The sequence below is a fragment of the Danio aesculapii genome, chromosome 9 (assembly GCF_903798145.1).
Source record: "Danio aesculapii chromosome 9, fDanAes4.1, whole genome shotgun sequence".
In the NCBI taxonomy this organism is placed as follows: domain Eukaryota; kingdom Metazoa; phylum Chordata; class Actinopteri; order Cypriniformes; family Danionidae; genus Danio; species Danio aesculapii.
This window is the reverse complement of record NC_079443.1, coordinates 22152714-22177953: the sequence shown is the minus strand read 5'-3', so window position 1 is coordinate 22177953 and position 25240 is coordinate 22152714. Positions and strand designations below refer to the sequence as shown.

Below are 25240 nucleotides of genomic sequence, written 5' to 3'. Positions count from 1 at the left end.
GTAGGTGGGGTTTACGGGTCACAAGGCATACAAATTGAAGCCCAGAGGTTCGTCAGTTTAACATAAAAAAATATACTTTTTGAGAATTATTTTACAATATTTACGTAGATCTGACTAATGACAGAAATATCCAGCAAAATTACATCTACTTTCCCCCCTCAATTTACTATTTAATGAGACCCTTAACATAGGCAGTAGGTATTAGTATTAGTAGACTGTCTGCTTAATATCTGTTGATACTGCTGCTTCAACAGACATTTAACTGACTATAAGAAACTTTCCAAGTACATGTCAACTTACACTAACCCTAACCCTAACCTAACAGTCTACTTATAATCATAATAATAAAGTGTGACCAGAATTAATTCCAGATAACATTTTACTTAAGTTGATACATTTTTAACATCATTTATTAGTAGTAAAAAATAAACTGTACGTGTTTCACAGTGCATTAACATACAGTTGAAGTCAGAATTATTAGCCCTCTGTTAATTTTTCCCCCAGTTTCTGTTTAATGGAGAGAAGACTTTTTTCAACACATTTCTAAACATAATAGGTTTAATAACTCATCTGTAATAACTGACTTATTTTATCTTTGGCATGATGACAGTGAATAATATCTCACTAAATATTTTTCAAGACACTTCTATACAGCTTAAAGTGACATTTACAGACATAACTAGGTTAATTAGCCTAACTAGGCAGGTTAGGGTAATTAGGCAAGTTATTGTATAACGATGGTTTGTTCTGTAGACTATCGAAAAAAAATATCGCTTAAAGGGGCTAATAATTTTGACCTAAAAATGGTGTTTAAAACAATTTAAACTGCTTTTATTATAGCCAAAATAACACAAATAGACTTTCTCCAGAAGAAAAAAAAATATTATCAGACATACTGTGAAAATTTCCTTGCTCTGTTAAACATCGTTTGGGAAATATTTAAAAAAATTCAAAGGGGGTTTAATAATTCTGAATTCAACTGTATGTAAACAACTCTGGATTTGAATACATGAGTAAATACTGAAACTAACCCTAAATAAACATACAAATGCTGTTTTTCATGGCCGATTTACATTAACTAATGTAGTTAACTAATTTCAACAAATCAAATCAAATCCTATTTTTTCAAAATACTGGTTGTGAATTTTTAAAGGTCCTTTTATTTCCAACATTATAACAGGCTACTTCTTTACAATGACTGATGAATAAAAAGATGCAGAGAGAGAGAGAGAATTTTGAGTTTATTGCCCTATTCTCTTCTATGGCTATATCATGGCAAAAAAAAAAGGATCAAGTTTACCACATTTTATAAATAACACTTCTATAATTATAAAAATATTCTAACAATTAAAAAGGTCACACTTTATTTTGATGGTTCCTTTGCTGAACTTAAGTTACATTGCAACTAATTCTCATTAGATTATATATAGACTGTTAGATTGGAGTTAGGGTTAGTGTAAATTGACATGTACTTGCAAAGTTTCTTATAGTCAGTTAAATGTCTGTTGAAGGAGCAGTATCAACAGATATTAAGCAGACAGTCTACTAATACTCAAATGGACCATCAAAATAAAGTGTTACCATTAAAAGTCATCAACAGCAATAAATACACAAGATAAGAATACATAAATAATAATAATAATATATAAGATCTAAAACATTTTTTAAAGTTTGCTTTTGATAAAAACTACAATTTTAGAAGGTTCACATTTAAAAATATCTCATTAAAAGTCTCTCCAGATGAAAATTGTTGTCTGAAACATTAAAAATAGGGCATTACATTACAAGAATATGTGTAACAGTTTGGTTTCTGTTGAAAAAGATGCTAGTAAATAGCGAAATTGTACCATAGAGGGTTAATTTATATCTTTACTCAATATGACTGCCACAAAGAAAAAAAACACACACACATATCCAGAGAATATAGGCAGTGTGAGATTTGCAGTGAAACATCTGCATATCCTCCGTCATTTTTACGATCACATAAAACACCGATTCTTCTATCAGTAAAATATCACATTACCTCTGGATGAAAACATTACATCCTGTGATATGTGCTTCATTTCATCCAGCTCTAAAACATGAGCATATTCAATAAAAAGCTTTCTGATGTATAGACCTGTGTTACATTAGTTTATATGCGTATGGAAACGACCGAAGCGTTCATCTTTGTTGTTTCTTTCAGAAAGGATTGTCATGTTTTTGACTTTGAGCATACAGTAGACGGCCTCCCACCATCTGATTTGCAAAGAAATGAATGGAACAAAAGACAAACCGAATTGTCCTATGACAGAAAAAAGAAACAAGTGTATGAATCCGCAACGTCTCATTAGCTCAGTGGTGCACTTAAAGATTGTCTTCCAGACAGACAGGAGTGGGGGAGAGGTTTTCTAATAGTGCGATGTAATCGCTGAGTTCCCTAGGAGCCGCGGAAGCGCTTGGCATGAAGCGGCATGTTGGCACCGGGAAAAAAAGATGTGTGTTTGATAGCTCAGATTACGGACTGCATGCTGTTCGCTTTAATTAGCCCTGATTTCCCCATTATGTAGGGTGCGAGAACAATACGCTGAAGCTGCTGCAGAAATCACAGTGGTCACGGCACCAAAACTTTTAACTGTGTTAATGCTGTTTAATATTTAGCAATGTTAAAAATAAAAACTATGGTAACCCTTTATTTTGATGGTCCATTTGAGTATTAGTAGACTGTTTGCTTAATATCTGTTGATACTGCTCCTTCAACAGACATTTAACTGACTATAATAAACTTTGCAAGTACATGTCAATTTACACCCTAACCCCAACCTAACAGTCTACATATAATCTAATGGAATTAGTTCAACAAACGGACCATCAAAATAAAGTGTGACCAAACAAACAACTATTATGTTTAGCAAATTGTAATCTTAAATTCAGCTCGATGCCTGGTTTTCTTAATATTGTTCTTTTTGGCCACCGCATCACCTCTTTTCACCTTTTTAAAGGGTTATTCGCAAACAACCAAACCAAAATGTCAAAACATTAGTCATTTTGCAGATGGCATTTCACTTCCTGCTAAATATAATAACTGTAACAAGCTGCTCAGGATGAGAACATGAAATAATAGACTGCCCTTATTGACGGAAATCTTATTTCTTATACATAAACATAAAAGAAAAATCAGTTTAGCTGACTGTCGGAAAGAAACTGCTGCTGCCAGTGAAGAAATGGCTTAATCACAAAGCTATATTGCTGTAATAATGTAAGATCTCTAGCTTTCAAAAGTCGTGTGTGTCCTTAGGCAGTGGGTGTTATACAAACACAGAGAGATATTTTATTTAGCAAAGATGCGATACATTTACAATAGTGTCTTAAAAATTATTTCAAATTTTAAAGATTTCTAGTTAATTCTGATAGATATTATTTTCATTTATGATTAAAACATTGTTTTATATGGATGGCCTTTAAAGGGCACCTATTTTACTCCTTTTACAAGATGTATAAGCCTTTGGTGTCTCCAGAATGTGTCTGTAAAGTTTCAGCTCGAAATAACCATCAGATTATTTATTATGGCCTTCCAATTTGCGTATTTTGGTGTTTTAGCCTGTGGCTTTAAATGAAAATGAGCTAGTTCTCCGCATTCACCGTTCCCACATTTAATACTTTTTTTTTAAATTAATGCTTAAAGAATAAAGTACAGAAACAATACAAAAGAAAGAAAGAAAAGAAAAAAAAAAGGCCAGGGGTTGTACAAAAAATGAAATATAAATAAGCCAAACAAATATATGTGCAAGTAAACAGACCAGGAAAGGGTAAGGGCTTTGTGGGATTTCAGGATCTACAAAAAACGATTTTTTTTTATTAGTGCTTTGCTTTATGATGTTGGTATAATTCTTTTAGTATAGCAGGATAAAATGGTTTTTGGTTACTAAATTTGCATCTGTGAATATGGTACTTTGTTTATATTCTCAAAAGATTAATAAGTTTCCTTCTCTATTTTTTTGTTACAGATCTCGTATCATGTTTCTTTGAGAGTGACAATTCCAAAAGATATGAGGCAGTTTCGGGCTGTGTTCTAACCTGGAAAGAAAATGTTTGACACGGTAAAATGTGCAGAATTTTAAATGAGACCTCTTTAAATTCGTTTGTAATAAAAAAAATTTATGCAACGACCATACCTTTTCACAATTTAAACCTCTAATGAACCCAGACCAATATGAGATTATGAAGGGTTTTCACCATTCCCACGTGCGTGTCTGCTTCACGTCATGTGTTATGTCAGATAAACAGCACAGTGATAGAGACAGCCTCAGATGAAGCTGAAATACAGCTTATTAGTCAAAAATCCCAAGTAAGTTTATTTGATGTATTTGTGGTGAAGATTATTCAAGCCTTTCTGAAATGAGACACACACTGTTTGCAGTACACACACACACGTGCGCGTTTACTGACAACAGGCTGCCATGGGGATTATAGCAATTAAGAATTACATAGCAATTTTACTGTCTTTATTACAAACATGCTCTGTTTTAAAAATGTTTTAAACTTTATTATTTTTTTTTAATCACAGTTAGAACATATATTTTAATCCCAGTTTAATGGCAAAAAAAATTCTGTGGACACGTGTATACATATTATTATAGAAACATGGGGCCTGCCAATCAATTCGGTGGGCGGGGAAAACCGCACTCCTGCTGTGGGCCTCAAAATCACTGGGATTTGGGTCCTTTTTTTTACATCAGGAATTTTTTTTAAAAAGAGACTTGTTGGGTTTATAGCACTCCAATATGACTGCGGACACACTATTGACCTTATTTTGCAATGTGGAAGTGCGCTAGTTTTTTTGCGATTGTTATAGAACTTCTGATTCAGCTGCCTATGGGAGAAATGACTAGGAATAATAAACCGCAGGAAACGGTCAAACTACTTGCTCTACAACCAAGTGTGTGCATGACTATACGTAAAAAGTAGAATTATATAATAAGAAAATATCAGTTTGCAACATCGATCAGCACAACGCGCTGTCTTTAATGCCTGAAAATGAATGGAAGTGAATGAGACCGAAAGTAAAATAAAAATACCTACTAGACATGGGACGATAACCGTTTTCAAGGTATAACGCGGTTTGGAAAAGTCAAGGTTTTAACACCGCCATAATTTTTTGTTATTCCATTCCTACGGGATCTGTACGATTTTTTTATTTACTTTATCTCCAGCAGAAAAGATATCCAAAGATTCCATTTTAAATTGTACAGAAACCTGTGTTTTTGAAACTAATGAAGACAGCAGAATGATTGATTGAATAATTTATTTGAATTATTTCGCCTGACATCCTAGCAGGCACACAACATCATAAGACGTTAATCTTAGGTTAGATGTAGGTCGTGACGTCAGGTGACCAGAATTCAATGTCTAGCCAGCATCTAAGCACAATGTTAATTTGATGTCTAATAACGACATCAAATGATACTGATATTTGATTGATTTTAGGTTGTGTTGGAAAGTGACCAAAATCCAACAAAGAGCCAACATCTTAAACCAACGTCATATTGACATCAAATACTGACATTTATATGTCAGGTATGGCAACCAAAATCCAACGTCTGATAGACGTCATAGTGGTAACATCCAAGCTGTCACATCATTAGACATTGATATTTTGTTGATTTTTTGGTTGGACGTTGGACATTGACGTCGGCCTGACGTTGGGTTCTCAATCAACCCAATTTCCAACAACAAAATGCAATGTCCCACAATGTTGGTGTACAACATCAATCTGACATCATGTTGACGTCCTGTGCCTGCTAGGATGTTTACTGTTCCAAAATATTTTAAATGTTTCGCAAAATAAAATTATGTTCAATGTGAATTTTTTGTTTGTTTTTTCCACAGACATTTTAAAAGAATACATTTTAGAGTAGTAATCACAATACCATGAAACTGCGACATTTTTATTCAAGGTTATCGTCAGAATCTTATACTGGTCCCTGCCTAATACCTACACACAGTTCTGTCCAAACAGCGTACCAAGTTGATTTTCACCATAGGTGCCCTTTAAATGTACATTTGACTAGAAATTGTATGTCCAAACAGTTTAATTTATGAAAAATATGCAAAAAAGCAGTCAATTTAAAAATGTTAAAACCAAGCAACCAAAAACTATACCAAGCCCAAACCTTTAAAAGTATATAACAAATCATTTACAAAACACCAGTGAGTGCTGAAAAACTGTTTTAATGAGTTAATGCGGGCATTCTCGGAGACAATAGGTTTTTTTTTTTTTTAAAGATGGAACAAATTCCAGAATCTTCACAAAACATGTCCTTTAACAGAACAAGTCCGTATAGATTGACGCAATGTACAAACTCCTCCAAATCACCGTCAGTTCAACTGAAACAGCACAGTTGCACAAAACAAAACAATCAGTTCATCTGTATCTCCCAATCACACTTTCATCAATCCATCCACATGACATGCTTAGCATCCAAATATTCCAGCGTGTTCGGACATGGATTGTCTTGACTAGTTCAATCAGGTTACACAAATGCATTAATGGGCCAGACAGCATCTGTATATCTCAGACCAATTCAAGGGGAACACTGGGTCTAAAAACCATTGTAAAATCATGACTAGATGACACTTTTAAGTGTTTTCACAGGTCAAGGGGCAGGACACAAACAGTAACTCCTCTTGTTACGTACATCAATACAAATATCTGAAATGCATATTTTCACAATATGGAATAGTACTAGTATTCTCACCTGCCCACACGGTTAAACGGTGTCTTTACATAAAAATCGTGCCATCAATATGGGGCATAGCTAGCTTTTCAAAAAGTGTAAATAAATGACCTTGCGTTCATCGTGTTAATGTTTATTTGATGTCTAGTCGCACAACTAAACATTAGGAATATAATCTAGTATTTCCTGTGTGGATGGAACTCCTGGCGCATTCCTAGAGAGCTCCATATCAAAACAGCGAGACTTTGGGAACTAGTGCAACAAGGAAGAGGCCTGGTCTCACGGGACAAGGCAGGCACAGAGTAGAACTGAGAGAATTCAAAATACTCCACACAAGAGTCATGGCAGATCGTTTAAGGCTGTTTGAAGTGACAGAAAGATTCGCAAAATAAAGCTCAGATGCCGAACCCGTCGCTCGAGAAGGTTGCCGTTTAGTCAGCCTGTCGCAGTCACGTGCCGTCGGGTCGGATGACAATGGGATAGAGCCCAAACTCTGCAGTTTTCTGGCTTTTGCCCAGGGACAGGCCCATTAGAGCAGCAGGAACGGCGTCACGACTGTTTTAGGCGTTTCCTGGGCAGGCCGAAGTGGGGACACTGCGCCGATGCCAGAGCACGGAAGGCCTCCGCCACTAAGTGAGGATGAGACTGGATCATTGACTTCCAGCCCGCGGTCTCCATTATGTCCGTGGCATGACTGTCAGGAAAGAGCGAAGACGTTTCAGTATTAGCACAAGACACATTAAAATCGATAATGACAATGTGGATTAATCCAGTCTAATGGCTACAAGAAATAAAAGAAGAGAAGCTCAATTCAATGGTGAATGTCATCACTGTCAGATTAAAACCTTGTATTTACAGATTAGGACTTAAAAAAAAAAAAGAAATCAATACTATTAGTCAGTCTTTATGCATGTCTGTGGGTTTTCCACATTTATAGCCAATGGAAACAAAAAAAAGCTCATGATTAGGTCTTATATCTTAATCCTGAAACCTCATAACTTAATTTTGAATGAAGTGGTGCACGGTTTGGACCATGTTTTACAAGGGTAAATCAGGAATTTATCATTTGAATAAAGTACAATGGTCTTTATAAATGCTAATGTTTCATTCAATTGAGCAGCAGGGAAAAAGTGCTCAAGCTCTAAGTTTTTTTTCTAGGTATGCTCCGATCTGGATTTTTGCAGCCGATACAAAGTAACGATTCCTTGTCATGGTGTTTGGCCGATACGGAGTACCGATTCTGATGCTTCAAGCTTTATAATGCATTAAGCACATTTTCCCTTCAAGTATGATACTTAAGTGAAGATCTCTCCTTACTTACTAGAATAAATAAAGGATGTTGTATGTAATCCCTTAAACAGGTCTCTTATAACTATTATGTGTGAATATGTCATGGCCAGAAGCAGCTTTACAGAAAATAATAGATAAAACAGATTAAAAATTGGTATGAAAATGATGGAAGAAGAATTTAACAGGTCTCAATGAAGAAAACGTTTGGAGCGTATATTTGATGCATAAGAAGTTAAAATACACACCTATAAATGAATATTTGTTTATTGCCGTCAGGATATTACAAAAGGTATATTATTAAATATTAAAAAAATAATTTGAACGTTTCTTATTTCATTAAAATGTTAAGCCAGGTTTTAGTGAGCTTGCAATACTGTCAAAAACACCTTTATACATGTAAAAAGGCCAAAACACATGCAAGGCCATTCTAATATTCTGCTTTCCAACTCTGTGTGTAAACTCGTAAACAAACACATATGATTGGTTCATAAGATCGGCGAGTACCGATCGAGTCAAAAAATGTGATTATCAGCCGATACCGATCTCCGGCTGATCGATCGGAGCATCCTTTTTGTTCCCTTTATTTTAAGCATGTTAGCATACGTGTACACAGCCTTTCATAGTAAACTCATGTGAATTTGATAACACGTGAATGCAGGCAATCGACACACGCATTCAATAGGTCATAACTGATCCAGTATCATCTCTATTTTTCTCCAAAATGTATGATTAGCAATAACCAATGTATTTGTATTAATTTAACTAACATTTAGAAAGTGAAATTCCCCAAACAAGTGTTTATAAACAGTTTGCTGTTCTTCCATCTGTTTTTTAAGTCTTGTGTTTAAAGCATACATGCGAGGATACAAAAATCTGGAAGTGAATGTGTACAGTACTCACATACTATTCAGACTGCTAAATCCAAAAGCATTTAATCAAGCCTCACCCTGTTTTCATAGCCTATATTGACTTTTACAGCATGACGTTTAGCAAATATAAGCAAGGACATAAACCCCACATGGCTAGAATAAACACTATAACCTGTATGCAGATGAAAACGTAATGTGATGCTTCAGGAGGCAGCCATTCTAATGATGGAAACAACAAAAAGGCTGTTTTCCGGACAAAGCCTAAACTCCATCTGCTGGAATGTTAATATAAAGACACATGCTAAAGTCTGACCATATGTAAACCATTGAGAACACCATTTAACTCTTAAAATAAAAATACAGTAGCGAGTTTTCTTCTGACAGATTTAAGCAATTCTATTTATACGAAAGACTATTTTCATTGAATGAGCCAGCACTGATGCAGAAGTTAATGCTGTACTGAAGAGTACGATCAGCAGGGTGCCGGGGATCTATAAGAGACTTTTTTATATGTTTATAATGCAGAAATGTTCCCTTCTTCGACATTTCAGACAGTCAGAGTCTATTAATAACCAGTATCAGGAGATGCGCAAACCGCTGGTACCAGCCGAGCAGCTCGGGCTGCCCAGAACCTAAAACAATGAATTCTAATGCATCTAGTAGAGCAGATAAGAGCTCGGTATTAATCTTGTGTCACACATATCAGCTAATTACATACTTGCTATTCCAGTTTTTCCCATCTTTACAGCCCAGCTGTCGGAGGACACTGCACCTATGGATAAGATAGAAGAAAAACACTCTCATTCTCAGGCTGGTAAACAGCCATGGCAGCAGGAATTTATCAAGCAGAGTTTCTTTGGCGGCGCTTGCCTGTTGATAAAATCTATGGCCTGTGCTTTGAGCTGCTCGGCGCTGTGCAAGTCGGCGAGGATGAGGGTGTCTGCAACGTTCTCCACCGAGAGGCTGTTGCAAAGGGCTTCCTCACACATGACCTTTAAGCGCTCCAGAGCGTACTGAGAGAAAGACACACAAGACTCATACTGAACAACACTCAAACCACATTTAAAGCATTAGTGTGGACAAAAAAATGACAAGACTGTCAGCGATTGTTTATCCAAACCTGTATGATGCGCTTTCCTCCATGAAAACATAAATAATACTTGAGTAATCATTGACTGGGCAATCTTCTTAAGCTTTTGAGCTTCAAAAAGGATAAAGCATCACTAAGACAGACTATATCAATAAAGAAAAGGTTACATTTAAATGAAAGTAGTAAAGATTTAAATTGTGAACTCTTCATCAGTGCTTCTTCCCACAAGTCAGTCATACAGGTTCAAAACACGGGTGAGTAAATGATGACAGTTGCAGTTTTGGGTGAACATTCAGTAACAGTAACTCTACTGCAGTTTCCAAAAAGGTAATTAAACACTGTCAGAAGTTTGGGGTTGGTAAGATTTTTTTAAAAAGGCCTTTAAATAAGCGTCTTGCACTAGGGCTGAACACCATATCGTTTGAGCATTAATATCGCAATGTGTGAACCTGCAATAATCGCAGGATTACATTATTTAAGATTAAATATAAAGATATTATATAAAGATATTACCAAATATATATTTTTATTATTATTTATATAACGATGACCATGTAATTTTATATTTGACTGTTCGAATTCTATACTTGAATATGATGGACTCTTCAGAAAACCATAAAACACTGTTTATTTATTTTTGCTAGTTATTTATTATAATTTATGCAGGTATACTGCATAGAACAGGGGTGTCCAAACTCGGTCCTGGAGGGCCGGTGTCCTGCTGAGTTTATTTCCAACTTGCTTCAACACACCTGCCAGGAAGTTTCTAGTATATCTAGTAAGAGCTTGATTAGCTGGTTCAGGTGTGTTTGATTAGGGTTGGAGCTAAACTCTCCAGGACCGAGTGTGGACACCCCTGGCATAGAAAAATACTTGATCACATTAGTGGATTTAAATTAATGAAATCTTTATAAAAAGAGCTGCTCAAAGCATCATTTGCATGTGTGTTTTTAAATAAATTAATACCATACAATTCTAAAAATATAATAATAATTCTAAAAACAACAATAAATAATATTGTTTATGTAAATATTTGTGATTGGCCACACAACTTTATCAGTTTTAATGTTTAGCAGTTTAATAGTGACCTAAGTAATATTTAATAGGTTTATACTTTGTACCTCAATGTTGGGACAGATCCACACACCACTTCTAGATGGCGCCACTAACTAGTTCTCTTGTGTCCACAGAATAGAACTTTCCCTGTAATTTAGTTGATTCTTTATTCCATCATGATAAACTACTAGTCAGTCAACAATTCGAACTGTAAAAATATTAAGTCCAGTTGAATTGAGTGGCCTAATTTACTTTACCATTCCACCCTGAAAAAAAAATCATACATCGATAATAAGAATTTATCACTTTTACTTTCCCTTTCCTTTGGCATAGTCCCTGTTTTTAATAGCCAAGTTTTAATTAATTATAAAATTAATTTTTATAAATTTGTAATATCATCTAAACTTGTGACACTGTCAGGTATTAAATTTGAGGTGCCCGACTGTAGCACTGAATTAATGAAGACATAATGGCAAATGACTTGCGAAGGATAAAAACAAATGTGCGCCCTGCAGCTGAATTTATAATGTACATAGAGTGCACATGGTCGTGACATGCAAAAAGTGGGAAAAAGCCGGAAAAAGTGCACAGCAGCGCACGCATTCAAAGCGATTTTATGATCTTGCATATTGTCAGCAGCTTTGTCACATTATAGGACTATATAATATCATTCTGTTATATACACAGTAGCTTTGGTAGGTCTACAATTACATCCCTGAATGGTGTCCGGAAAGCAGCAGGTAGTCTGCTTTGATGGAGACATCCCCCTGCACTTTTTTTTTTTACACTAGCCATTACTAAATGACAAATCAGAAATCATTCTAATATGGTGCTTAAGAATTATGCATTATTTATGCTCATTTATTTTCATGTTGAAAACACATTCTGCTTAATACTTTTGTGGAAAAGACAAAAAATATTTTAGAAATTAAGACAAAAAAATGCATTAATTTGCAATAAATAAATAAATAAAAATCTTAAGCAACATTTTAAAAGTAGCTGTTCTGGAAAAATCGTACAGACCCAAACTTACGAACAGTGTATGTGTAGATAGCAAAAAAGTATCTTCTACAAAAAAAAATAAACAAAACGTTATTTTAAGTTTACTAAAAAAATTTCAGACTTACTTTGTCAGCTGCGGCTAATAAACTATCAGCCATTTTCTCTAAATTTGGTGCTTTTCCTGTGTATATGAAGCCCATCATTTCTTTAAAAACCTCTGGTTCAACATCACTGATATCCACTCGGTTCTGCAATGAAAAAAGAAATCAGCTTATGAACTCATGCGTTGTTTATAACGGCAAAGATATCTGCAACAATATTGCAATATAAAAACAGCATCAAATGCATACCTTTTTACTCTCCTCCATTTCATGTTCAAACATGGCATTAAAGACCGGAGATCTCGCTGTCAAGAAAGCAATAAATCTGTCAGTCACATCATATGAGCATCTCTGGATACATGGAAACAATCAAAAAGCAAATGACAAGTGTCCAGTTTTCATTACATGATTCCTGACCCATGAGCCAATCCACAATGGTAAACAAGAAAAAGTGTCACACTCCTGATCAAACCCAGTCGTCCTTAGAGGACATTAGCGGTGGATCACACTACAGATTTCCAGTGATGAATCTAGATCTGTCAAATTGAAGAATTACGACCTCAGAAAGAAAAACGAAAACAAAACTACCGCCAAGGTCACACAAACTGTCTCCCCCACCACACACACAGACACACAAACACAAGCTCGCACACACACAAGCTCTCAGAACGGTGGATGCTGAGCTTGCGTCGCCGGGATGAGAGGAGGACATGGAGCTGGTGTGGTCAGCAGGGCTGGGGGTCTGGATTAGACTCACCTGCCAGGATGGATTTGTGGGCTTTGAACTCCTGCCCCCCCACATATAGAGAGCAGTCCGTGAAGCGTGAACATTCCCACAGGTTCCCCAGGTCATCAGACAGCTGGCACTCCGGGACCTTCAGCATGTTCATGTTGGACTGCCCAGAGATGTTCACAGAGTCTTGGACAACACTTACCTAATTAACATACAAGAAAATCAATCACCAATCAAACCACCACTAGGTCTGGATAGGCAGTGTGACATGCTGAAAACCTTTCAAAACATGGTCGTATTTTTATTATAGCAACATTTTTTTATGCAGTTGTGGAATGTGACCAAATTTGGCAAATAATAAATATAGTATTGCACACCTATTCAACATTTCAAATCATCACGTGGACTAATGTATGTGAATATTTAAATCAGAATGTTCTCCATGTGTGTGTGTGTATATTAGGCATGGGAGAAGTGTTCAAGGTATACTGCGGTTTGGAAGAGTCAAGGTTTTAAAACCGTCAACATTTTCTGCTATACCGTTCCTAAGGTACGAGTAAGATTTTTTATTTACATTTTTTGTTTGTTTTTTAGGACAGCAGTATCTCCAGCAGAAAACATCTCCAAAGATGCCGTTTTAAGTTGTAAAAACAATCAGTGTTTTTGAAACAAATGTGACATGTTTACTGATCCAAAATATTTTAGAGCAGCAATCTCAATACCGTGATACAGTAAAACCGTGATATTTTCATCTAAGGTTATCATACTGTCTGACGTATACCGGCCCATGCCTAGTGTATATATAGATGAAGCGGATTCATTTAGTGCATACATACTCAAGTAGAGAAATTAGTGGAAATAACATCAATATTAAGAAAATAAAACATTTACAGTTAGTTGATGACAATATTAGGCTGAAACGATGATGAGCATTGAAGTTGTAATAATAATGAATAAAATAACCTTTAACTGCCTACTCTAACAAATGATTGACCATATTTTGACCGTTTTAAATAAGGACTATTTTAAATAATGGTTTACACACACAACATTTCTGATTTACAAAAAAAAAAAAATTCAAAAACATAATCGTGTTGCACTACCCTTGATTTTGGTTTTATTGTTAAAAAAAAAGAAAAGAAAACGTTAAATGAGAATCTGAAATATTTTATGGAATACTCACTAATTCATTCATTTTCTTTTCAGCTTAGTCCCTTGATTAATCAAGGGTCGCCACAGCGGAATGAACCGCCAACTCATCCAGCATATGTTTTACGCAGCGGATGCCCTTCCAGCTGCAACCCAACACTGGGAAACACCCACACAATCTTGCATTAACACACATACACTATGGCCAACTTAGCTTATTCAATTCATCTGTACCACATGTCTTTGGACTGTGGGGGAGACCGGAGCACCTGGAGGAAGCCCACGCGAACCCGCGGAGAACATGCAAACTCCACACAGAAACGCCTCCTGACCCAGCCGAGGCTCGAACCAGCGACCTTCTTGCTTCATGCTACCTGATTTATTTTAATTATTTTTTCAAATAAATTGGTCTTCATATTTTTCTGTTTTTCATGATATGTGTATTAATTCCGGTACATAAACTGACATATGTACTATTTGGTAGAGACTGATTTTTTAGATATTCTGGGATGTGATGGAAAAAAATGCATTGAGTGTTAACTAGTGAGTTAAAAAATGAAATCCCCCAAAAAATTTAAATTCTTGATGGAGCAGTAAGGGGATAAGGAAAATTTGGCATTTAGTAATACATTTAATGGCTGGTTTCCACTGAGTGGTACGGTACGATCCGATACGCTTTTATGGCCATTTCCACTGTCAAAAGCACCACTTTTTCAGCACCCTTTCGAAAGGGTACCAAAAGGTGAAGCTAGACGCGCAGCTGAACGCTATAGGTTTACAGATATACGTCATTCGCTCACGCAACAAGCCAGAATAAAAACAAATTTTTTATACATATAATAACGAGCCATGGTCGACCTGGGCTCAAACAAACCTTGTCGTCGTCTTGATGAACAGGCACAAAGCCAAGAAGAAAAGCAGATTTCACCCTGTGCCCCGTAGTTTTTTACAAGCCAGTCTGAAGCGCGAGCGGTTTCGCTTTCCTGCTTGCACTTACAGAGTGTCTATATTTGAAATAACCTTCTTAAGCTGATGATAATAACGTGCACTTGATTATTGACGTGTTTTTGAAACCCGAACCTGTCAGAAACTGACAAACGCGAGAGTGACGTGAAAAAACAAAGGAGAAGCCGGAAAAAGGAGCACATTATTTAAGCAAACGTGAACAAACTGCCATGTTTAACTATTATCATCACCTTTTGGACTATTATAAACTAGGTATGATGGAATTATTCTCTAACAAGAGCTTACATGTGCTGCTGAAGATTACAGACACAGATGAGAGGTCTGCTCTGACTGTGGGCTACATTTTGTGTGTATTTTTGAACCTAAATAAGGACTCAACGTATGCTGTGTGTAGTTTTTCTGTAAGTGGTAACATCGGAGACTGTAAGGGGCTTTAGGTGTTCATATATGTTCATTTATTAATTTATTTTATATAATTACAGACGTTACAGTAGGCCATTTCGCATTCATTGATCTGCAGTTATAATCAACTCATGTTCATAGAAAAGTTAGTAATAAACATTTATACAGAAGTATTAATGTGTATGAAGCATCTGTTTTGTGAGAAGTGTTTCTCATATGATATGTGAACGACCTGTACAGCTTTACTGTAGACATTTTCTTGAGCGAAAATGACGTTGACTGAAACTGTCATACACCACGCCCACCAAAAGAGTACCATTGGTACCCTTTTAGCAGTGGAAACGCAAGGCTGATAAAGGTGAACCGTACCGACCCGTACTGTACCAGTCAGTGGAAACAAGCAATAAAGGACACATGAAACTAAAACTAACCATACTGATTTTGTTAATTCACACAGTTTTGAGGTGAAAAATTCATCAAAATTCATCAAAATGTCATTAAAATAGTTTGCCCTTGTAATCTTTAATAAATCTGAAATGGCACTCTGTTTATTCACTGTTAAATTCTCAGATTACATCCGAGGTACTGGGCATGATTAATATACTTAGCCACACCACTCCAACTGTCAGTTTGACAGTCTGTTAGATTGTAATAACTCTCCTGAAAACCTTTCCCAATCTTTACAGATGAAATGTCTACTTTACTACATCTAATCAGCTTACAGTAGAAAAAAAGCAACGCCCACCATCTTCTCATTTAATATTCTGTTTTTGTAGGAACTACACCACAATACGTAAAAAAAAAAAGTTTGTGCGAACTTTAAGAATTCTCATGTATGGTACTTTGCAATATTTGGTTACTTTTATAATTTTTTATAAAAGCAAGAGAATATTGTCAATAGACAACAACAAAAAATTATGCAATTTACTTTGATTAGAAAAAAAATGATAATGCTGCAGTGCTGTCCATTTAAAAAATAAAAAAAGATCACCTTAGCAAATGATTTGATGACCCGATCATAAAGGTTCATTTTACAATTTACATTTCAATGACGTACTAATTGAACTTGTTGTCACATATTGACATAAAACACAATGTAGCTAGTATAAAACTTCTAATGTGAAGCATCACATTACTTTCAAAAGGTGATTTACTTCATTTTGAAAAACTATCATCAGTGTTCATGACTGAAATATAAATTTTTAAACCTAGAAGTTGTGATAATTTAACTTTTGAAATTCAAAAATAACATTCCGTGCTTTGATTTGCTGAAAACTGAAGGCATTTCATAACTACATGCTCTGTATCTGCGTCAGTGTGATTTCAGATTTGAATGTTCTGCTGTGAAGGTACTTGTCAAAGCTTTAATAGATATACATGCAAACCATTGTCATTTAGGAAAAAGGTCATGAGGGTGTTTAAATCCTTTTTATTTAAAGACTATTTGAATTTGAATGCAACCAAATTAAATCTATGATGTCATGAATGACCTCATATGCTACAAAACTTCTTTAAAGCAACTATTCCATTAATTATTTAACAGTTTCAAACAACAATGAAGATTGGGAAGGGAAAAGAGAGGTCCTATTATTAAGTAAGTGCTAAGCACTACTATTAATATGTTCTGTTGACTCTAAACTCATTTAGAGTGCTAGCAATCTGGCTCGTTTTCTATGCAAGAAAAAATAAAAAAGCAAAATGAAAAATAAATGCAGCTATCAGAAACGCTGCTGATGAAAGCATCCTGCAGTTGTTTAATAGTTTTTTTGGCAATAATCATCTACAAAACTTGTCCAATTAATGAGGGAAAACATATTATCTGCAATTTACATTTAGTTCCAACTTTGCCTTGTGATATTGCCAATTTCCCTGCAAATATTAAGCCCTGCAGCAGATCTCAACAGGCATGTAGGCTATTTTTCAAGCAAGACTCATAATTGTGTTACAGTAAATTCATTTGACAACCCATTTCATTTGCCGCTCTAGGTGACGTCTCTATCCTGCTACGTTCTGAAGAGAAGGGTGATCTGTCAAACGGCTACTAGCATATTCATACAAATGGATCAGTGCTACGTGCAGGAAATTCAATCTGCGGACTACTTCAGGAGAGAAGTCGAAAGTCACTGATTTCAGAGGTGCCACATTTTCATGTTTTGTAGGAAAAATCAATAATAAATCACCCCAATGACCATGTCAGTGTAACTAAAGGACAGCAGCAACTTTGACTCAAGCAAATGACAAAAGCTTTGCCCTGCAAATAGGTGTTGCATAGAGGGAAGAAGCCTAATTTAGAAGGAAATATTTCAATCCATGAACTCTTTGCTGATGATTGAAAAAAACATCTTCCATTCAAATTAATTGTTTGATTAAAATGGCAAGTGCTGCACAAAGGAAAAATACTGAAGTAAAATACTACCTTTGCACCTAGAATAAAACTGAGGGTGCACAACACAATGCAAATATCTAATTAGCCAATCACATGACAGTAACTCCACATATTTAGGCATGCAGACTTAGTGATGATATGATAAATTCAAACCAGGCATCAGAATGGAGAGAGAAAAAAGGTGATTTAGGCGATTTTGAGCGTGGCATGGTGGCATGGTTGCTGGTGCCAGATGGGCTGGTGTGAATTTTTTTTTTTAAATGTTCTGTCAGTGATGTGCTAATGTCAGACAAGTGCATTAAACTAACAAAACTGTCTACTTCTGATTCAAAACAAAACCACTTACATTTTGGTTTAAATGAGATCTCCGAAAACTTTCTCAGAAATGTATTTTGGTGGATATATTTTGTAAGGATATTACTTTTCTAAAACTAAACTAAGATATTGAACTGTTTTACCAATGTAATATGTAAAATCATGGCACAAACCAATAAAGTCTATATGCTGTCTTATACCTAGTCTGAATACATACACAACAATATGCAGATTAGGTTTACACAATGTAAACCTACTAGTTATAACGTCCATATATGTTTTTTTGGAAATTAGAAGAGGTGTTGATGCATGTATTTCTTTAGGGAAATTCAGGCATACATTTTATTTTACAGATCTTAAAACTACTGTGCGTGCTTGTGTGAAAGTTTTCACATAAAATGTGTGCAAATTTGCATACATGAGGACCCATATCCTAATTGAATAGCAGCTTTGAGATGTGGTGGTGCAGGAGATTCACACCATGGATATACAGTAGGAAAAATAGACCTAATAAAGTCGCTGTATTATCCGTGTATTATCATATACATTTTATTATGAAATAATTAAACATACAGGATGCATATTCAAATAATGTTATGCCAGAATCTTGAATTAATAATCTAATAAACTGAGAAAAAATCTGCACATAACAGTGCATAACCAAATACAAGCTCATTTTAGGGGAAATAACTAATTTTAGAATGATTAATCAAGTGAAGTTGACTTAAACCAATACTGTCATGTGTGGAAGGTTAGAGTCTGAGGTAATGAGCAGATTATGAAGTAAATGCATACTCACCTCACAAAATAACGTGAGTTTATCATCTGGTAGCAGCCCATTTGCTTCATCAAGCAGAAAATCTCTCCTAATAAATTTTTTGAAGCCCCAGTCTTTGCCTTGGACAAAGCGATAGGCTCTTTGGCTTTCTATGTTTGGAAGGGAAGTAAGGGTTTAAGTAAGATTTTGGTTCAAGACACTCCTCATTACAAACCAACGTAGAATTTAAAACACTGATAAAGATGTAAATATATTCTAAATAAAGATTTATTTCCCTAGACTTACCCATAGCTTTAGTCTCCTCCCGTTTAGCGTTCAGTAAAGAAAATTTGAACTTGGCTCTGACTTCACTTTTTGGACAACTAACTAGTAGCAAATACAGTGATAGATAATCTTTACTTTCATCATCAAGTCCTTTAGGATTTACCCGCAGGCACCTAAAGATGAAGAGAGATGAAAACACCTTATCGCTCATGAGCATAAAAGCATTATAACACATATGAATATGACTGCTCACCATTTCATCTTATCATTAGGCCCTGAGGAGAAGGTAGAGCTCTTCAATACTTCACCCATCTCTTCTCGACAGAAGCTGAAGTTGTTTATGGTCCACATGTAGGAAAATTTCACTACCTTGACCTATAAAATCACCAAAGATTACCATCAGTGAAAGCTGATCACTGCCAGCACACAATAACATGCAGTCATTCCTAGTCAGCAACAAAACAAACGGTCTGAAAACACACACTTCCTCTAGTTTTATCAACATCTGAATTCACTTCTTAAACAACCAAGCAGCTCCTGATCAATTTTGCATTGCGTTTGCCTGGGGTTAAAACCTACCCATCGGAAATTTGTCTCAGTATCATTTTACCATATCTGATAAACCAGCATGACCACATTATGATGACTGCTTGAGTTTCATTATCACTTGCACAATAACGTGTCACCCTATCTACTTTAATGCTCTGATTACCCTTCATTAGATCAAACTGTGCACAGTGCCGTAACAAGCAAAAGATCAAAACATATGCATTTGCTCAAGCTACACTTATCATTTCCTTGAGCTACATTAAAAAAAGATGAATTAAAATAAGTCAAAATTCAACTCATATTTATAAAAATTCATCTCTTTTCATTCTCAACAAGCAGCTTTACAGAAAATCAGGATGTTAATGTTTAAAATACCTTAGTATCTCCATGCATTGTTCGTATAGTGAGCACAAAATTAATGTTTTAAAATGCAGTCGTTTAAAGTATACTACATTTCAGTAGTTTTCAACCACAACTGAAAAACATTTGCAGTTTCACAGAGCAGCATGCAGCAGATTTAGTTTTTTTTGTGAAAATATGGCACAACCCGGTGATAACAGTGACACAACATTAGAAAGACGTTTACATGAAAGTTCCATTGTCCACTTTTTTCTCTCGAAAAGTTATGATTGGCATTAAAGTCTTAAGACCAAACATGATCAATTGAAATGAAATCCCAATTGCAATTAATCAAAAGCTGTGATTGTCATGCACATCTTGTCAGGAAAGCATGGTTGTGAGATCAGTAGTTATCGTAATCCAAAGCCCAGAGGGCACTCTCATACACATAAAAGCCAAACACCTAGGAAATCCCTATAGCAGTTTTTGAATAAACAGTAGATTTACCTGGTTTCATTGATTCAGAGTGACTATTGATCATACGGCTATGGAATCATTTCACAAAAGGATTTATTTCAAACACTCCAAGTTAAGTTAGTTGAGCAAAAACATGTAATCAAATGTGGTATTTTCTTTGATTGAATAATTTCCTGATTAAATCATCTGCGATTATGAATATAAATTTGCATAGCTTGTCAGTGAACCTTACAGGTCACATTTACCATATTAGAGCTGGATGATAATAGTTCAGATTTTACAACAAGTAACTAAGAACTGGGAAATGCTATACAGAATATTACTCCATGTATGCCAATAAATGTATACAGTATATTATATATTAACTTAAAAAGCGACCTACAGTATAATGCTCCTTTTAAAAAGATGTAAAATAAGGCTCTGATGATCCTAAAATAATGCTGCTTGCGGGTAAACAGGGGGCTTAAATAAGAGGATCTGCCAAAACTTAAGTTTAACAGAAAATCTTAATGGAATTTGAATAGTAAATGAATCATGGTTCATTTGGGTTGCAAAACTTACTTGTAAGAAACTTTTCAGATCATGGTGATGTATAATTGACTGAAATTATGATTGCTGTCTATATATTTTTAATATGTTGAGTCCAAACGCAGATGCCATCATTACGTTGTAGCATAAAAGAATAGGCGATTGTTTTTTGTTTTTTAACCGGTTTATTGAAACGAACTAAACCAAAAGATCTGGCTCACAGAAAAGATACGAACGTCCCATCACTAAAATATAGCATTTAGTATATATAGTATTTATAGAGTTTTTTGTTTACTTATAAAAAATCTGGTTTAAGAATAGTAAGCTTTTCACAGTGGTCAACAAATATAAGTATAGGCATTATTACGTTATTAAAAAGTTGACATATGACATATAGGGCATAATGTGCAACCTTTTAAATGTTAAACAATGTGTAATGAACAAAAACATCATGACAATACAAAATCATTCACTGCATGATGAACCTGTGCAAAGTTTAAGTTACATATCAAAAATATTATTATCTTTTTTGTTTGCCGACAGAAATAATTACAAACAAAAGAGAGACTAGAACATTTGTACATGTCAGAGCAGCTCTGTTTTCCTTCTCAATCATTTCATTTCATTTAACTTTTTCAAACAACTCATTTGAGTCTATGTTTTATTAATTTACCCCAGGGCTGAGCAATTAATCAAATTCAAATTGTAAATGCAATTGAGCAAAGCAGCGATTGTCATGCACATCTTGTCAGGGAAGCACGATGTGTTCTGTAGTAAATCTCCTCCGAAGGCCAAAGGAGCTTTGTGAAATGTGAATTTGGACTAAAACCATTGTTTATTATGCGATAATTTTTACATGCAGCATTTACTACACAGAGCAGTAGTTCATTGAGAATTGTCAAAGAATGATTATTTCCATCATTATCTACAGATAAAATCAAATTCTAAAACCATTTTTGTGTAGTTTATCAATGTACTTTTACTCTACAGTGTATTAAAAGCTGCTCTATCTGAACACATGACAAAATATGCATGAAAATTGCCTTCAATATATCGCTTAACCCTAAATTACCCACAAAGATGTTGGTTGTGTCAAAAGGAGCATACTCTCGAGCAGGTATTCATTTCAAATGACTTCACAAACACTAAAAAAGTACATTCTATATACAGTGCTTAGCATATATGAGCACACCCCATTTTGAAATTTTTTATCCATTTCTCAGTGAATATGGGTAATATATATTGGTGCATTTGAACAAAACAGATTTATTAAACAGATATATTTATTAAAATAATATTTTAGTCTTTAGAAATGGAACGAATACATTTAAATTCATGCAAAATATTGCAAACAAAATTACAAACTACAACATTTCAACCAAATTTTATATATTTTTTGTTTCTCTTGATTTTTGTTATTTTTGAACTTTAATTAATATATTGCCTAACATATAAATTTGTGCAACTAATTATTAAACCATTATATTTTAAGTTATTTTGTTAGATTAGCTCCAGTACCGACTAAACTAATGTATAGCACAAATATAATATTGTAAAGCATAGAAAATATTAATTTAAATGAGAGATTTGTGGGGGTTGTACTCCTATACGCTGAGCACTGTATAACATGAATATGTGTATTACTAATGTATACTGGACATACCATATAAGCAATGTTGTCACCCTGGTACTTTTTGCACAACAACAACAACGACCAGAACAACAGAATAACAACAACCAAAAAATAAATAAATCTGATTAATGTCATGGTTACATGAATTCAAAATAAATTGTTTCAGTTCTTGGCTAAGTGTGTGCTGAATTTTCCGTTTAGGATCAGAATTTTTCTACATCACTAAATCTATGTGCTAATACAGTTTCCATTGTGCAAATATGTAAACAAACAGATGAGAACTGACATTTAAATTCTTCACAAACACTTCAGCAAAGTCTGCAAACGGTGGCTTCAGTCCATCTCACCTGGGTATAGCACCAGCTCTCAGCCACAGGCCCGCTGGACATCTCCCCTGGAGGAGGAGGGGTTGGGACCCCCGACATCGCCAGCTCTCTCCTTACTATCAGAAGCGCTGACTGTCCCAAAGCGTTCACCACTTAACCTTTATGGAAACATAGAGCAAAGGCATCGTATAAGAAAAATAAACGGCAGCAATTTCTGCCTCTCCTCTTGACCTGAAAATATCAAATCTTCGACTTTGCCATCAGCAAGCCATTTTATGGTCAAATGAGAGCCATCGCCAACTCCTTCTCAGGGCACAGAATCTATCAAAACACATTTAGGTGTCAAAGTGGAGGAAGGAAATGAAAGAATATAAGCTTTATGAAACCTGTGACACCGGAAGCATGCAATATGACAATCCAGTCTGTGGTGTGACAAAACATCACCACAAAAATGTGTTCCAAATCCATGAAAATGCTTACAAGAAACTGTCGGTCTAAAAATAGCTGTGCTTGATGATGGCAAAAACACACCAGAACGAGTTAAGTCTGATGTAGTGACTAAAACGGCTTGTTGGCACAGGCCTGATAGGCAGGTCTGAACTTGCCCTTGTTGAGAAGGTGTAGTCAAGGGCACATTTAGTTGAATTTAGGTAAACCAACAGACAAAATCACCCAACAACATTTCACTCTCAACTACTTTGACTTCACAGAGGCAAATATGAGTAAAAATGATGATGCACACCAGCCTGCAACTCACCTAAACTTCAATAAATATCTCGACTTTCATTTCTTGGTGCCACTGTATCAGGTAAACACTGAAGAAACTAGCTTGTGTTTTACTGTGACATTACAGCATGATCCAAGGGCTTCTCATCCCAACCTGCAAATATAAATACATATATTTCATTCAATAAACTTTCAGTCCTCTTAAATAATCAGTCATTAATTGAAATAAGATTAAAACAGCATTGCATTATGCGGTCTGATAATTACTGATACCACACTTTTAATACAATACATATACTAGTATGATTTCTGAACAGCGTTAATTGAGTTGTACCAGACTACATATAAACACTATTAGGCTATTTACATTTCAACTTCAGTTCAGCGAGTTCAAATCCGGATTGACCTCGCTAAAATAGAGCTGACAACCAATTCAACTAAAGTAACTTACATAAAAATATTTGCTACACTAAATCCAAATCCTTTTGCGGAGTTTTGTACATTTGTTTAGATCAGATTGTTTTCTGGGCTTGGTCAATATGGCAAAAGAATCTGGTTAGCCTTGATGCAAACACCTAATCTAATTAAAAGATCTGCGGTCTTCTATGGTTTAATTTCGGATAAATATCATTAACTAAAAGCCCGGTATATAAGTGAAACCACCTAGTCTTATATGGACAAAAAGGTTTCAAGCCTTTTGTTTGAGCTAGTCAGATTCTTGTCGGCTAGTTGGCTATGTGGTTAGCAAGCTAAACTATATCCTCAACACTGACAAAAGTAGATCAGTTAAAGCACAAACCTTTCCTCGCCATTCTGTCAATAATGTTAAAGTCAAGGTTCGGACGGTCCTTGTGGATGTGCTAAGTTTAATCGGCACTATTTAAGACTGAAGTGTATTTGTGTCTTTTCAAAAACAGCCCATCACAGTAGCTTGCAGTGTGTGCTGCTTATCCTGCCAATGAAGGAAGCGAAAATCCAGGAGCGTGACCACACATCAACGAGCACAACACGTTCTCGCGGCTGTACGGGTTCCCGCCGGCCGGGGGCGCGCCTCGGCCCAACAACACATTTGTGTCGGTTAAAGATAAACGGATTTACAAGATAGCGAGCAAGACGTTGCGAATGCATTGTCTACATATTTGTCTCATGTAACTAAATATTATGAACGCTAAAATTAATGTTAAAATAATGAGAAAATGCAGCGTTTGTACAGTTTAGAAATCTATCAGCGCTTACCAGTGGTCCAGTTTGATTGGGCATAACTGGCAAGCGTTGAGAAATGTAACACTTCTTCACAGCTACGATTCATATCTACTTAATCCATTTTATCAATTCAGGCTCGCAAATTATAGGGATAATGCTGTAAATGTAGCCAGGAGTTCACGGGTATTTGTTGTCTTTTTTCCCTATTTGTTTTTTTACACTGCATTATGCAAATCAACAAGGACCACTGTTTTTTTTTTTATCTTAAAGCTCACCTGAAGAAAAATAGACATCTTGAAAACCTGATGGTGAGTATTAACAGCATACTTTCTTAATTAAAAT

General features: G+C 35.3%; 1 protein-coding gene across 1 annotated transcript; it reads right to left on the bottom strand.

The window, feature by feature from the left end:
- Nucleotides 1-6190: 6190 nt before the first annotated feature.
- spopla (speckle type BTB/POZ protein like a) lies at nt 6191-24650 on the bottom strand. Its single transcript, XM_056465207.1, has 12 exons — nt 24495-24650; nt 23727-23849; nt 22991-23127; nt 19371-19492; nt 19139-19290; nt 18875-19002; nt 12882-13059; nt 12374-12429; nt 12149-12271; nt 9746-9888; nt 9594-9647; nt 6191-7410 (listed from the first exon to the last, which is right to left on the bottom strand). Exons 3-12 carry the CDS (start codon nt 23066-23068, stop codon nt 7266-7268), a joined length of 1179 nt encoding a protein of 392 aa, XP_056321182.1. The 5' UTR covers nt 23069-23127; nt 23727-23849; nt 24495-24650; the 3' UTR covers nt 6191-7265.
- Nucleotides 24651-25240: the final 590 nt, after the last annotated feature.

Coding starts and splice junctions, on each gene's coding strand:
- spopla (XM_056465207.1), bottom strand. CDS start 23,068: ATGTCGGGGGTCCCAACCCCTCCTCCTCCAGGGGAGATGTCCAGCGGG. Junction 19,493..22,990: donor AGAGCTGGTGCTATACCCAG/GTGAGATGGACT, acceptor GTGATTTTATAG/GTCAAGGTAGTGAAATTTTC. Junction 13,060..18,874: donor AACTCACGTTATTTTGTGAG/GTGAGTATGCAT, acceptor TATGTTAATTAG/GTAAGTGTTGTCCAAGACTC.